Source organism: Lithobates pipiens, unplaced genomic scaffold (assembly GCF_037356315.1).
Source record: "Lithobates pipiens isolate NorthernLeopardFrog02 unplaced genomic scaffold, aLitPip1_a1.2 Scaffold_16, whole genome shotgun sequence".
NCBI classification, from domain to species: domain Eukaryota; kingdom Metazoa; phylum Chordata; class Amphibia; order Anura; family Ranidae; genus Lithobates; species Lithobates pipiens.
Genome location: NW_027507748.1, coordinates 119,666,205 through 119,683,286, shown reverse-complemented (window position 1 = coordinate 119,683,286; position 17,082 = coordinate 119,666,205). Strand labels below are relative to the sequence as shown.

The window sequence follows — 17,082 nt, the reverse complement described above, 5'->3', positions numbered from 1 at the left end:
GGATCAGCAGCTATCAAGCACCTAATTCTGCTGTAACTGATTGATTTTTTTATGGCTGTGGGATCCCTTGAAGACTGCCTATGCTGACTATCCTATTCCTCCTCAATCATGATGATGCTAGCTTTCAACAATATTTTTGGTTTAGGGCACAACCACCACCACCCAAGGCCCAATTTTTTCTGCCCCTGTTTAACAGGGGCATGTAATTACACTTTTTGATATAATATTTCAAGCAGGGCCTGTTCCTGCGCCAAACAAGAGTAACTGTGAGGGCTTACAGTGTTGTGGCACCACCACTCAAGGCCCAATTTTTCTACCCCTGTTTAACAGGGGCATGTAATTACATTTTTTCATATACTATTTCAATGCCCCATTCCCATTCCTGCACCCATCAAGAGTATCTGTGATAGTATCCATATAGTATATATACTGCTATTCAGAGTATATAGTGCCTGGGTGCCTGGGGGACCCCCATACCATTTTTTTAAAAAATTTGGGTGCAAGGTTCCCCTTAATTTCCATACCAACCCATGCTGTTATTTCAATGATTTTCATCTATATTGCTGGGACCCAACAATACAGTACAACCGCGAGTAGTTTTAAATTATTTTTTTTCCTTTAGAAATTTCATTTTGCTGTGGTATTGTTCTAAACACAGGAAGAATGTGCTACTTTACAAGCATACTAAGGACACCCCCCATGCACGATATTTAAGGAATATTTCATTTTTATTGTTTCACTTTAAGCATTATTAAAATCACTGCTGCCGAAAAAACTGCAGTTTTTAAAACTTTTTTTGCATTGATACATGTCCGCTGGGGTAGGACCCAGGTCCCCAAACACTTTTTATGACAATAACTTGCATATAAGCCTTTTAAATTATCACTTTAGATTTTTCACGTCTGTGTCTCATAGACCTTAACGGTGTTCGCGTGTTCGAACAAATTTTTTGCATGTTCTGCTATGCGCAGAACGGGGGGGGGGGGGGTTTGGCTCATCCCTAGTACCAGGAGTTGTTGCCAATAGACATGTGCAGAGTGAAATATTTCATTTCGGAATTTCGTTTTCGTCCGAAAAATAAATGTATTTAGTTACTCCCGAAATTCGTTTATATTTATTTAGTTTTTCGTTCAAAAATTGCATTCGTCCGAAAACCCACATGAATTACGGTTGAATCTGTCTTTGAAGGCTTATGGTGTCTGTCGAATGTATAAAGAAGATTTGACGGAGCTGCTAAACTCTATATAGCCTATAGGCGGAGCATTGACTCCGGAAATGTACGATTGCAGCATCGTACAGTTTCGATGCTCCGTCGAATATTATAATAACGTGTGTGTTTTTCATTGCTTTGTCAAATCTCCGTCGTTCATGTTGAATGAATCGTCTAAGTCTCACAGTGTCAGGTGTCAGATAGTGAGTGACTGATAATAACAAATATGGCGACAAGCCATTTTGAGAGCGACATGGAGGCATTGGAGGACGTTCCTGGGCCATCTACAAGTGTTTCTGTATATATATTATATACTCGTTCAAACAGAAACTGGTGGACTGGTGATAGCGATCACTGATCAGACAGGTAACAAGATTCTATAATAATAAATCCCCCTCACAACACAGGCAGCCTCTGAGGCTATCACAACAACACTAGCAGCAACACTAGTATCACTATAAGGTTCTCACACTAACACAATAGCAGCAGATTATTAGGAAAAAAGCTAAGTTGAACTGTAGCTTGCTTCACTATTGTTCTGCTGCTGTGCTTATGCTTAATAATAATTTGGGTTCTCTGACAAGTGACAATTCAAATGGACCAGCTAACATTGACTGTCTTCTGAAATGATTCAGTGTGTGTGTCTCTCTCTGCTAGCACTCGTAAGTGAAAGTAAGTTGAGTGTACGTGTGTACTTATTTCTAGCTATTTTACTGCTCCTCCTCTTTGGTTACAATCAGCCAATAACATTCATCATCATCATTATTATTTTTATTTTACTTCCCCTACCCAATTCCAGAATCTTTTCTCTCTGTCGAATCTTTTCTCTGTATGTTGAATATTTTCTCTCTGTCAAATCTTTTCTCTATATAATCTTGGACTAATAGAGCTAAGGTTAGGCACATTTGACCACAGATTCAATAGACACAGATTGTTATTGTCAGAGTCACGTTGAATCTCCTATTCTATATCGAACTGTTGTAATAACGAAAATGAAAATAAAGCATTTATTTATGTCGGATCTTTCGTTTTTCGGATTCTGTGCTTTCGTTATAGTTTGTCAAAACGAAAACTAAAATACCTGAAATTCGGACGAAAATGCATTCGGACGAAAACGAATGCACATGTCTAGTTGCCAATGATATGTAAAGCAAGCACAAGGAGTTGTCACCTCAGGCCGGGTTCACACATGCCACGGCCGCATTTCACAGCAGGGGTCAGGTGCATCCCTGTTCACCGGTTCAGGTGCGAATCAGGTCCAAATTTCTGCCTGAGCCAAAGATGCACAGGACCCTTTCCACTCCGAAGATGTGTGAAACTGATCAATTGAGAGCTGGAAACTGGCATCCAATTCACATAAGTGTGAACCCAGCCTCACAGATATTTAGAACAGGCAACCATATATCTTAAATATTTGTCAAAAGTTTGTAGAATTCACCTCCGTAACATCTCTAAAATTCGCCCCCTTATAACAAATGAAACCACCAACCTTCTCCTTCACTCCCTTGTTATCTCTCGCCTTACCAACCACTCAATGTCTGCCAACCAGTGTTAATTTTGTCAACGAAAACATTTTTGTCAACGTTTTCGTCAGCGGCATTTTTACAGTGCCGAAAATGGAACTAAAAGTACAGCACATTTTCGTCCACTGACGAAAACTATGATGGAAATTGGATCTCGGATGACAACGAGACGAAAATGGCAAGGAGGGTTGTTTACCAACTTCCATTTTTTTACGGAGCTCCGCCTACTTACACAATCCAGACCCAGTGCCACGTGACAAGTCCTACGCCAGTGTGAGTGAGGTGAGAGGAAAAAGAAAAATTGATCAGTAACGGTCAAATAGAGCAGCATTTGAGCCTTACCTTGCGCCAGGGTCCTGCCCCAGTAGTCTTTTAGTGTGATACTTACCTCTATTATTGTCATTGTGAATGCTGAGAGAGAGAGTAGTTAATAAAAAGCAGTGACTGTTATAATCCAGTAAATCCACACACTAATGGCATTCATTTTAGACTGTGCACTTTTTCTTTGAATGTATCTCAGAATTAGAACTGTTGAAATAATAAAATGACATTAAACTTATTCTTATTGTAGAAATAAGCATTACCCTCAAGTATTGGTTTATTATGCTGTGCCTGTGCCAGACAGGTAATAACAGTGCCTGTGCAGTCACTGCAGTGTGCTGCTGTCTGTGTGTGTTGTACTTGGCCATGTACATGTATGTACAGCTATGGCCAAAATGACACCAATATTAATTTTGACAATGTCTGCCAGTGTTGCTTCAGTGTTTTTACATCTTTTTGTGTCAGGTGTATCTGGTATACATGATCTGACATTTGTGTCAGATCATTGTATCCGGTAAAGCATTGCATAAGTGTCAAATGCTTTAATTGACAATTGCATTAAGTTTATGTAAAGAGTCAATATTTTCTAATCTGATATCGATCCAGCACTGGCAGTGGCACTGCCCATTCTTGTATAATCAATTGTTGCAACTTATCAGAATTTATGGGGGTTTTTTTGGTTCCCTCACCAGCCTCTTGAGGTCGGATTGACCATGACCACCAGTCCACCACAAGTTCTCAAAGGGATTAAGGTCTGGCTAGTTTCCTGGACATGGACCCAAAATTTCAGTTTTTTGTTCCCACTTCCCCAAACCACTTAGTGTGAACCCAGCCTCACAGATATGTAGAACAGGCATCCATATATCTTAAATATTTGTCAAAAGTTTGTAGAATTCACCTTTGTAAAATCTCTAAAATTCGCCCCCTTTTAACAAATGAAACCACCAAGTTTCTCCTTCACTCCCTTGTTATCTCTCGCCTTGACTGCTCCCTTTCCTGGTCATGGACCCAAAATTTCAGTTTTTTGTTCCCACCTCCCCAAACCACTTAGTTATCACTTTTGCCTTATGGTAAGGAGCTCCATCATGCTGGAAAAAGCATTGTTGTTTTATCACCAAACTGTTCTTAGATTGTTAGGAGAAGTTGTTCTCGGAGCCTGAGGATGTTTTTGTACCATTTATTCATGGCTGTGTTCTTCTCAGGCAAAATTGTGAGTGGCTCACCACGCCCTTGGCTAAAAAGCAGCACACGTGAATGCACAATATATACTTGGGGATTGCGCCTCCTGCTGATATTCTGATACTCTAAAAATACTTTAACTAAATATGTGCCAAAACTCACTTATGCCCCTTTCACACGGGATGGATCAGTAATGATACGCCCCGTGATGATCCGCTTGCTCAGGGTGGATCGCTCCGTTGTCCCTGCTGAGCCGGCGGTGGACAGGGCGGTCTCTGCACACTGTGCAGGGACCGCCCTGTCAGCTCTCCGCTCTCCTCTATGGGGGATCGGATGAGCACTGTGAGTCTGATGAGTCTGTGTTCATCTGATCCGCTCTGCAGATGGATAGAAAAATAGGATTTTCCTCCGTCTGCAGAATCGGACAGTAGCGGAGGCGGACAATATCGGGTGTCTGCGGATGTTCATCTGCAGACACCCGCTATCCCATAGGGATGCATGTATGTCCTTATTTCATCCGCAAATGGATGGATGAAATACAGACATAATGTCCGCATGTGTGAAAGGGGCCTTATAATCACTATATTACCATAATACATTATGAACCCCCAAAGTGGCCCCCAAATATACAATAAAACACTGTTTATAACATCAAATGCAAATTTGTGTCTCAAAAAATCATAGTCCTTAATAAGCAATGGTTGTTTCAATCATCTCCAACTGTGTCATCTCAATCCCCATTCATCTTCTGATGAATATTCCACATGTGTCACCAAGGGAAAACCAATATCCTGCCACCACAACCTTATAGAATGGCCATTCACCAGACTTCACCATACAGTAAACCTTCTGTTCATTCAACAGATAACCAATCCTCAATTTACTTCTCCCGTTAAAGAGAAGTAGAACCAATATAGTGTAAAACCGTTTCACCTTTAATTAGGAAATTCTTTTAAAACATATTGTACTCACATTTCAGTGTGTCTATTAGCCGACACAAAGCTTATCCAGCCATAAGAAAACAGCATAGGATCGGGGAAGCCAATGATGTTCCGCAGGTGGTACTCTACTCCCTCCACTCAGCCGACCTGTTCTGGCTAATTCCTCAAAGAAAGTATATCTCCCACAGCTTCTACACATTTCGCAGTTTAACGTCGTCAGGAAGCTGGAGATCGGCTAAATATGACTAAATCTCCAGTCACTTGCAGAAGACTAAAATAGGACTAAAACTAAAATGCCATTTTAGTCCTAAGACTAGGACCAAAACTAAATCAAAATTTGCTGACAAAATTAACACTGCTGTTAACACCCTCTCCTCCAATCCTATACTGGCTCCCAATCGCCCAGCAAATTTAATTCAAAATACTAACCACAACATACAAAGCCATTCACAACTCTGGCCCAAGCTACATCACCAATCTTGTCTCCAAATATCACCTAAACTGTCCTCTCCACTTTTCTCAAGACCTTTTACTCTTAAGCTCCCTCGTCTCTTCCTCCCATGCTCATCTCCAGGATTTCTCCAGAGCCTCTCCCATCCTCTGGAACTCGCTACCTCAACCTGTCTGGCTACCCCCTACTCTTGCTACCTTCAGGCGATCCCTGAGAATTCAACTCTTCAGGGAAGCCCATCACATCTCCAACTAATCTTTTACCACTTCCATCAGCTCATTCCCCAGAGTTACAACCTTTTGTACCACCTGCCCCACCCTATTAGATTGTAAGCTCTTCTGAGCAGGGGCCTCTTAATCCTCTTGTATTTTATTGTATTATAACTGTATTGTTTCCCTTTTATATTGTAAAGCGCTGCGTAAACTATTGGCGCTATAAAAATCCTGTATAATAATAAAAATATATCACTTTAAGTTGGTCTGACCCTTTAGGTACAAATGAAATTTAAATGAGATCTGCAACCAAGGCAAAAATCACAAACAAACTTTGCATAATGTTAGGCGGCATCCATTTTGTATGTCTTCAGTTCCCAGATTACTATTACAAAAAATCTTTAAAATCTGATTATAAGAGAACAGAAGGCAAAAGAAAAAACATACTTAACTGATGTAAGGGTAATATGAAACACTAAGCTGGCAATTCAGGTCACAGCACTGTAATAAAAGGGAGGTTCCCCATATGTTCCCCATATTTGGAAGCAACGTCCTTTGAGAGAAACAGAGCAAGAAGGTTGGCGAGGGAACATGGATCGGCGAGTATACCTTGCTGGAGCTATCAGCAGACACTTTAATTTTGCCCTGAATAGGCAAAGTGATATTTGTGTTAACTGCTTGTCGACCAGTGCACGACAATATATGTCGGCACAATGGCATGGCTGCACAAATGGGTGTACAGGTACATCCCCTTTAAGACACAGCATCGTGCTCTGTGACCGTGCCTGCACGACCTGTGGACTCGATGATTGTGTCACGGAGCATCAGAACGGGGAGATGCCTATGTAAACAAGGCATTTCCCCATTCTGCCTAGTGACAGGACAAAGATCTACTGCTCCCTGTCATCGGGAGCAGTGATCACTGTCATGTCCTAAGTAGCCCATCCCCCCACAGTTAGAATCACTCCCTAGGACACACTTAATACCTTGATCGCCCCCTAGTGTTTAACCCCTTCCCTGCCAGTGTCATTTACACAGTAATCAGTGCATTTTTATAGCACTGATCGCTGTGTAAATGACAATGGCCTTAAAATAGTGTCAAAAGTGTCCGATGTGTCCGCCATAAAGTCGCAGTCACGATAAAAATTGCAGATCACCGCCATTACTAATAAAATAATAATAATAATAAAATGCCATAAATCTATCCCCTATTTTGTAGACGCTATAACTTTTGTCCAAAACAATCAATATATGCTTATTGCATTTTTTTTTTTTACCAAAAATATGTAGAAGAATACATATTGGCCTAAACTGAGGAAAAAAAACATTTTTATATATTTTTTGGGGATATTTATTATAGCAAAAAGTAAAAATATTGCTTTTTTTTCAAAATTGTCACTTTTTTTTTGTTTATAGCGCAAAAAATAAAAATCACAGAGGTCATAAAATACCACCAAAAGAAAGTTCCATTTGTGGGAAAAAAAAGGACGCCAATTTTGTTTGGGTGCAACGTCGCATGACCGCACAATTGTCAGTTAAAGTGATGCAGTGACGAATAAAAAAAAAGTGCTCAGGTCCGGAAGGGGGTAAATTCTTCCGGGGCTGAAGTGGTTAAAGTAAGCGACCCTTTTAAATCTGAAATATTTTGAAGCTATTAACAAGTACGTTTTTACTTTTGGAAATTACAGTGAACTTGTGTTTGTCCATGCAGGGTAAACTAACATGTACATGTATAATTTGTCTCAAGCAGCATCTAATGCATATGTTTACTCACCCGTCGCTCCTAGTTTATTGGATCAAACTGATTTTCATTGTAGTTGTATATGAATGACTAGGGTAGCATCTTACACAAATTAAATAAATAAACAAAATGTAAAGAAAAAATCCTGATTCTTAAATAAGTAGATAAATGATCTCAAAGAATGATGCCTATAGACACAATAATATGTGTCGATGGATGTTATCCTGAAATAGGTAGATAAATGAACGCAAAGAATGATCCCTATATAACAGATGTTATTCGGAATGTATACTGTATATATATTCATATATTTATTAATGTAGTATGTCCCAAAATGTTATATATACAAAATGTATTCAAAAAGTGGTAGAAGCTGGACAGTGTAGTGAGGTCATAGATAGTGGCTCAGTCATGCAGATAGCAATATACAGGAGGCCTGGGATCAGCAGGGGACAATAGCGCAGACCGCATTGTGCTGACACGAGGTGAAAAGCTGGCATTAAGACCTGTGGCTCATCTCCCTATATAAACCCTGTGAATGGATGGAGGGAATAGGCGAGTGCCAGATGGAGATCCCAGCAGTTCAGACTGAGCGAGGTGAGTGCACAGCTCCATCAGGGACCCAGTTCCAGAAATTAAGCTGCATTTATACAGGATCTAGTACTATACACGGAATAGGGAGTCTCTCTCAAAAAAAGATTCTACAGTGTTTGTATTTATGTTTCGCTGTTGAAAGCAGACATAGAAATACATAGTCATAATGGGATAGGTCAATGTAATATCAGATGGAAGGAACATAGGGTGAAGTTAAACATTTACAGATTACATATATAAATATAATTGCTAATCTTGGGGACACCCTAAAGTCATGTAACTACTGATATTCTAATTAGGTAAATGCCTAATGATCATTATGGACTATCTGTATTGTAACATTGGAAGCAAAGACTACTACATGTGCCAAGCTAAATTTATAGCTTGCTATGGTATCATTAAAACTCATACAGTGTATTGCTGAAAGCAACTAGTATAAATCCCTAAATCCCTCTTAATATCAGGCTCATGTTATTCCCTGTACAGCAGCTTGCAGCCTGAGACAGGGAGGGGCAGCACTAAGAGCCAATCAGGTGTGCCACATGCAAGGTATGTGCTGAAGGCTCATGTTATTCCCTGTACAGCAGCTTGCAGCCTGAGACAGGGAGGGGCAGCACTAAGAGCCAATCAGGTGTGCCACATGCAAGGTATGTGCTGAAGGCTCATGTTATCCCCTGTACAGCAGCTTGCAGAGTGAGACAGGGAAGGGCAGCACCAAGAGCCAATCAGGTGTGTCACATGCAAGGTATGTGCTGAAGGCTCATGTTATCCCCTGTACAGCAGCTTGCAGCCTGAGACAGGGAGGGGCAGCACTAAGAGCCAATCAGGTGTGCCACATGCAAGGTATGTGCTGAAGGCTCATGTTATCCCCTGTACAGCAGCTTGCAGAGTGAGACAGGGAAGGGCAGCACTAAGAGCCAATCAGGTGTGTCACATGCAAGGTATGTGCTGAAGGCTATTTAGCTGTTTATCTGAAAACTAATGTGGATCTTCATTGCATCCAAGCACCACAAACCAAAGTGAGAAATCACTTTGAAAAACAACCCCCTAGCAGTGGTGGTGTGTCCATAAGGCCCTTGGCCACTGCTCCCTCTCTCCAGCCACCCCTCTCTGTGTATAATGGATATATTCATGTATTGCGTGAATCTATCCATGGCCGCTGTTCAGGCATTCTGCTCCATTTTGGTCACTGGGTGCCTGAATTATAGCAGCAGGGGGGTGTTTTTGATGCACCTGATTAGAGCCATAGGCTCTAATAGGCTTCAAAAAAGGTGAACTGCGAGCGCAAAGCATTCACCCAGATGGGTTAGCAAAGCAAATTAATATTTTCTTTGCTAACACTGAACTGCCTTGCAGCCAATCGGAGGTGTGGCTCTAATACCCATCACCTGATTGGCTGAAGGCACAGGTGTCCTGATTGGACACCTAATGGAACAGAAGACAGCAATGGAACAGAACAGGAGAGGACAGAGAGCCATGGAGGACACAGGAGCACCATCAACTGCTGCATGTCCCACAGCTCGCTGCCCTCACCAGGATGGGGTAAAAGTGTGCCAGTCAGACGGGATGTCACAGAGGCTGCATATGATGGGCACACATATTACATATGATGGGTCACAGAGGCTACATATGATGGGTCACACAGGCTGCATATGATGGGTCACACAGGCTGCATATGATGGGTCACACAGGGTGCATATGATGAGCACACAGGCTGCATATGATGGACACACAGGCTAAATATGATGGGCACAGAGGATTCATATGATGGGCACAGAGGCTACATATGATGGGTCACAGAGGCTACATATGATGGGCACAGGCTACATTTGATGGGCACACAGGCTGCATATGATGGGCACAGGCGCTGCAGTTAATGGGCACACAGGATACATATGATGGGCATAAGCTCCATATGATGGGACACTGGCTGCATATGATGGGCACAGGTGCTGCAATTGATGGGCACAGTGGCTGTGTTTGATGGCACAGTGGCTGTATTTGATGGCACAGTGAAGTTGCAATTGGTGTTTTTTTTCAGAATTGTTTTGTTTGTTTGCGCACCCCCAAAAATTTTGAGCACCAGCTGCTACTGCCCCCTAGAATTTCTGGCCATGGCCATCTTGAATAAGGTCAATTGATTCATGTAGCATTTACTTCATTGAATCCATCTGCCCTTAGCTCAAGCATGCATGCAGGATAGCGTGATTAGCTGAGAAAACCCCTCCTTCTCTCCTCCCCTTCTGAAGACTCCTGGGATGTATGACATAATTTGCTTAGGCAAGAAACCAGTAAGTAACTGAAGAAGTGTAAGGGGAAAAAAAGTGTAAAACAAGTAAATATGATATACTTTCCTGTCTATTTACTAATGCTAGAAGCATGAGGATTAAAAATAATCAATGTTGATTGGGAGAGTGAAGTTCCACTTTAACTTTAAATGTGCTATATATATATATTGGGATTGATTATTGAAAGGGTTTCAAATGAAAGCTAAAGAGTGGTTTAGCTAAGTATCTGATACATGGCATGAATGTTGGTAGAAATGAAAAACCCATACATCTTTTTTTTTTTTTTTTACTGACATGCTTATATATGAAAGGGAACCATGTACCCTCTTCATTAGCCAGAGAGTAATCAGAAGTGATTAAAGAACTAAAGGAGAATGCATGTCTCTCCATTATAATTAATGAAATTTGTTTGAAAGCTTGCAGCACACTGTCTTCATTATCTATTTGTAAGTACAGTAGCTGTGTCATAGTTCACAAAGTTGAGCTGCAAGAACTGCAAATCCTTTAATATTTGACTTCCTTATTCATTTCTGATATTGAGACTACTAACTGCCTGTTTTGCAGTTCAGCCCTAAAATGTCACATCCTTAGGTATGGCATGGAGGCCAGTTTACAGATTTGACCGCAAAGTAAACACAGGTAGTCTGTTGCTACTGTTAAAAGGAGGATTTTTTTATTATTATAAAAAAATATATATATATATATATATATATATATATATATATATATATATATAAATATAAATAACAGCACACACATAGAAATGTAGCTTAACCAATGTGTTGTGTTCTGATGTCTAGGATCTTAACACCCATTTACTGAAACTTAAACTGTATGTCAAGAAAAAAAAATAGTACATGTACATTTCTCCATGTTGTATCCCTTTAAAATGCAGCAAGTACAAAAAACCCTGTTGATCTACCAGAAATGCAGAGGGCTTCTACATTTCTATATGCACTTTAAATCTCTCTTGTTGAAAACAGTTTTGAACACGGGATAGCGTAACATGCTGGAAATATAAATAACAGGTGATAGGATATGATAACAACATCCCATTTTGTGAAAGTGTGATATAAATGTTTTTTTTTTCATTTTTCTTTCTTTTTTTTTGCAGAAGACATCACCTCTGAAAAAATGGCCCAGATCAACCCACTTCCTGTTCCTCTGGGACCCTGGAAGGTATCCAGATATTGTGCATGAGGGAGAGCTAGTGGGGATAACAATAGCACAGTTATTTCAAATGAAAGAACACTGAGACTTCATGTAGATTAGATGTTCTGTATCTGGGTTGTATCCTGAACATGATCCAACACAGAGATCATGTTATAGGAGAGTATTACCAAAAACGACTAAAAAGAGCCACTTGTGTTTACTTTATTGTATTTCTTCTCGGCTGCTCAAAATAGTCTCTTTTGTTTGGCACCAAGAACAAGAAACCATGGGACCAGCAAAACAAAAATATTCATTCATCATCCTTATCTGAATTTGTTTTAAGCAGAAAAAAAGCCACAAAAGCAGCATGTCACAAATCACATAACTGCATAACTATTAAATTGCAGAATCCATCATAAACAGCTCCCTTAGGCTCCTGCTGGGGACAATGTGCTCAACTGCTTACACCAAAGATTACTCTTGAGACTTAGGATCTCCAGAGTTAGAAAGCGCATGCTAAACAGTGGACAGAGCAGCTACAGAGAAAATGCAGCCATTCAACTAAAAGTGGAACTGGAGGTAGCCCAAACTTAGTCTGCAGGGTATCCATACAAAGGAAGGTAGCCATCACCTGATCCAGCTGCAGGGAGATCAAGCATGCATACTTCTACCCACACCATATTCATTCCAGTACAATCTTATCCCATTTACACCCCACAAAATGTATTGTTTGCATGGCTATCAAATGCTGCTTTTTAATTTGATTTGTAAATCCTGCCACAGGAATGGTTATTAAGTCATGTGACAGTAAAATGATGGCTCTTTTTACTACCAGATTACAGTATATGACCAAGAGAACTTTCAAGGAAAGAGAATGGAATTCACCTCCTCCTGTGCAAACATCATGGAGTGCGGCTTTGATAACATTAGGTCTATGAAAGTGGAATGTGGAGCGTAAGTATGGCTTCTAAGTGACTTTTAAGACTTCTTGGGTCATATATACAGCCAAACACAACTTTATTAGTTCATTTCTAGAAGAGATTTCTTACATTACTGCTTGCTTAAATGAAAAACTGTAGCTCACATGGGTATTTGTGATAAATATTTAAAAGTCCAAAATACAAATACTAGCTTAGGTGTGTGCTCAGCATCCTAATCTTTTCTCAAACTGCAATAATCTTTTACTCATTTGGATAGTTAATATTTTGTCCTTTCAAAAATAAAGTTTATTTTAAAAACATTTAGTAAAAATATATTTAGACAGAGTAAGGCCTAGGATTCCTTCCCATGGCCATCTTAAAGCTTTGGCCTACTCTAGGCCTTATGTATGTAATGGTAGGACAGTTTGTGTTCTACTATGCAGCCTGGGAATACCCCATGTTGCCCTCAATAAAATTAAAGCTCAACTCCAGCAATTTTTTTTTCGATAGAGTGAATGTGATTGGGTGTTCAGAGTAAACACAACTTCACAACTTTGCTAGGTGAAAAGTCTCTATTCCTTCAGTGAATCAACCCCATTGCCCATCAGGGAAACACAATACATTCATTAATATTATGGTGTACTGTGTTGGTCAAGGCCCAGTGAATAATTCTGTTGGGTGCAGGAGAGGTTAGGAAGTGCTCATTAGGTCATAGGTAGGCTTATTTTGATATGACATTCTATCTCTGTGAAACAGAAAATGATAGTTTAGTTTATTAATGATTTGAACACCATCCCTAAAAATTATTGTGGAAGGCCCTATTCAAATTCCGTGCCCTGTGGCATTCAATTGGACCTGTGGACAAGATAGACATTGCTTACAACCCACATTTTACTTATTCTCCTGCTTGTTTTCACACAGATGGATTGGATATGAACACACAAGCTTCTGCGGTCAACAGTTTGTCCTGGAAAGAGGAGAGTACCCCCGTTGGGATGCCTGGAGTGGCAGTAATGCCTATCACATTGAGCGCCTGATGTCTTTCCGCCCAATCTGTTCTGCTGTGAGTGTGTAATGGGGACTGTGGGTGCTTTGAGTGGATAGAAAAACATCTAAAACAAGAAACATCTAGCCTCTTAAAATATATTGTACTTTTTATCCTAAGATTATGAGTTTGTTAGAAGTTAGTTTTAAAGCCCAAATACTTTTAGGTTAAATCAGCTAAATATATTCCAGATATATCAAACCAAAAAATGTGCGATGTGGAAGCTGTGGCCTTCTTATGGCGCTTGCTGAGTCAAAGCTAAAACGCCTTCATCACCCTTGTAAGGGAAAAAAATACATATCAGCATAGGAAGTCGCCAAATAAGTTTTATGGCATATGGCAGTGTTGGCTGGGCTCACCAGATGTGGCACTCCCACAACTGGCACTAGATAGATAGGATGAACATCTTTTAGCACAGTACTACATGAAAAAGGCAAAGTACTTGGCGAGGTACGTCAGATAGGACCTATTAATAATCACATAACCTTCTCAATGACGGGGTTAGCGGCGCAATTAGAGAGAGTTATTTTGTATTAGTTTACGTTCTTTCATTTGTTTTGGGACATATTTTAGTTTCCCTCAATTCTAATATTCTTGTTAACACGCTGAGCCCCCCTTAGATAGGGGAACAGTGAGGACGACAGGTCCCTTACAATGATTCTTAACACATGTGTTAGATGTCAATGGCTATGCACTATCAAACTTCTGTAGAATGTTGGAATTGTAATAGATATTACTGTTCATTGACTGTATGCCTTTGTAAACACTCCATGTGGTGCCTTAAGTTCTCATCAATAAACACTTTTGTTGATTAAAAAAAAAGCTAAAACTCCTTAGTTAGCAAAGCTAATGCCCCTTGCTGATCAGAGCTCTGACTGCTGGACCCCTGTAGAGAGACCACTGCTTTCACACATAGAACAAGATCTATCTACAGCATGCTGGCAGGCTTTTCTACTTAGGTTGTGGCTACTCTCAAAAGAAACAAACTGCGAGAGCAGTTTTATGCCTTTTATGCCCCTGGGATGTATTTAGAAGATTTAAACTGAATGTTCAACTGGAATTTACGACAAAATAGTTCCATAAATCTTTGATATAGACACGAGCAGAAAGAAAAAAATTGTTTTGTTTCATTTTGTTATTTACATATATTAGTTTCGTTAAATTCGTTTTTTTTGTTTTTCGGAATTCGGTTAGTTTATTCATTTTCCAATCAATTTCGAATAGTTTTCCAATTCGAACATTTTTCTAATTCGAATAGTTTTCCAATTTCCAAAGAGAATAAAATAGAATAGAAAATAAAGAAACAGAATAATTTTTTTTTCTATTCTATTCTTTTTTTTTCTATTCTATTTTATTCTCTTTGGAAATTGGAAAACCATTCGCATTCAAAAAGTATTTGAATTTGAAAAGTATTCAAAAACTATTGGAATTCGAATTTCGTCAGCAATTTTTTTCAGTATTTCGGATTCTTTTATATTTGGTACTATTCTCATTCGGATATATCCGAATTTCCAAATAACAAAAATTTGTCTGAATTTTAATTCGGAATGAAACGGACCGCACATGTCTAGTTATAAATGCCCTAATTTTAGCGGTATGGATGAGTGCCATGTAAACTAAGCTCTTGACATGGTTTTAGACTCTGAGCTGTCATCTGCAACATCTAGCTTTTTAAAAATTACAGGTATGTTGACCCCTCATAATGGAGCCTGTGGCAATTTAGCTATGCTCTGGTAATTTTTCTTATTTTTTTAAAAAGACTATTTTAAATGTATTCTCTAACTAGAGTTCACCCATAAAGACGTCTTCCCCTTCTTTTTTTTTATTAGAGTTTAAACCACCCTAAACCTATTACTATCCATGGTGCAATCCGTCTTTGTGGTTGCTTTTTTTTGTTAATTCTCTTTTTTTTTTTACTAGTTCTATTGCTGTATTTCTGGCAAACTTTGTTAAATTCATGTTGATACCACAACTTTCCATGTCAGAATTTTTTAAATTAGAGGAAAATCTGGTGGAGACAAGGTCAGAAGTGCAATGACACAAAAAAACAATTATATGGCCAGTGATTATACACGTTTACATATTGTTTGCCAAGTGCATTCCTTTTTATTAGTGCTTTAGATTCGTATTCATGAATGATACTCTAATACTTATGGCTATATCTTTCTCTTTAAACCCCCAGTGTTCTATAGATTTACACATTATTCTCATTAAAACATTAATTAACATGTTTTATTTCCTGTATGCAGAACCATAAAGAATCCAAGCTGGTTATCTTTGAAAAGGAGAATTTCATTGGACGCCAGTGGGAGATATGTGATGACTACCCTTCTCTACAGGCTATGGGCTGGGGAAACAATGAAGTCGGATCCATGAAAGTTCAGTGTGGAGCGTAAGTATTAAGCACTAAGAAGAAACCAGGTTAGAGCTAAAAATAAATATATATTTGTTTTAAAAAGTGCTCCATGAATGAATTAATTCTATCTGCAAATGAAAAGCACTGCTTTTTGATATTAATGTATTGCACTCACTTTCTCGCAGCTGGGTGTGTTACCAGTATCCCGGTTATCGTGGCTACCAGTACATCCTGGAATCCGACCACCATGGAGGTGAATACAAGCACTGGAGAGAGTGGGGATCCCATGCCCAGACTTTCCAAATCCAATCTATCCGACGCATCCAGCAATAAAAGGCCAAGGCACTCCTGTCAACTACTATTGCCGTGCTAGTGAGAGGTCACTGTTCACAGGCTTTCTGTGGTGCTACCATTCTCTTTTAACGATAATCTAGCGGAAACAAAATTATTTTGTTGTACTGTGAATGCATGTTGGAAAAATTACTTCTTAATTGTACCAACTGCGAAAATGAAAAATAAATGTAATTAAAAAATAATAATATTGAAGATTTTCTTTGATTAATTGCTCTTGGGAAACCCCTAGTCATTTTTTTCTTGAGAAATGTGTTATAGATGCTGCGGCACCTGCTGACATTTTATATTGTATCAGATTCAGGCTTAGGTTTCTTTATCACAGTTGGGAAATTAATTAGAAAAATAATGAAAGTTACAAAGTTATGCTACAGCAGTCACCTTGGGTGATTCTAAAATGTCATTGTTATTGCTGAGACAACTCAAGACTACTTGGAGCCCAGAACTAGCGTGCTATAAAAGTATTGTGTTTAAGTGTTGCACATAGAAAAGGTCAGGGCACAATTACTTTAAGCCAAATGTGTACACATAGCTGCAGCCATGTGGCTCATGAGCCACAGCCTGGGGACCATATACAGTATCTCACAAAAGTGAGTATACCCCTCACATTTTTGTAAATATTTTATCATATCTTTTCATGTGACAACACTGATAAAATGACACTTTGCTACAATGTAAAGTAGTGAGTGTACAGCTTGTATAACAGTGTAAATTTGCTGTCCCCTCAAAATAACTCAACATACAGCCATTAATGTCTAAACTGCTGGCAACAAAAGTAAGTACATCCCTAAGGAAAAA

The 17,082-nt window shown here is 39.3% G+C and overlaps 1 protein-coding gene across 1 annotated transcript; it reads left to right on the top strand.

Moving 5' to 3' along the window:
- The first annotated feature begins 8,049 nt into the window (after positions 1–8,049).
- On the top strand, positions 8,050–16,479 carry CRYBA1 (crystallin beta A1). Its single transcript, XM_077480365.1, has 6 exons — positions 8,050–8,175; positions 11,575–11,639; positions 12,448–12,566; positions 13,454–13,595; positions 15,827–15,969; positions 16,119–16,479. Exons 1-6 carry the CDS (start codon positions 8,121–8,123, stop codon positions 16,264–16,266), a joined length of 672 nt encoding a protein of 223 aa, XP_077336491.1. The 5' UTR covers positions 8,050–8,120; the 3' UTR covers positions 16,267–16,479.
- Positions 16,480–17,082: the final 603 nt, after the last annotated feature.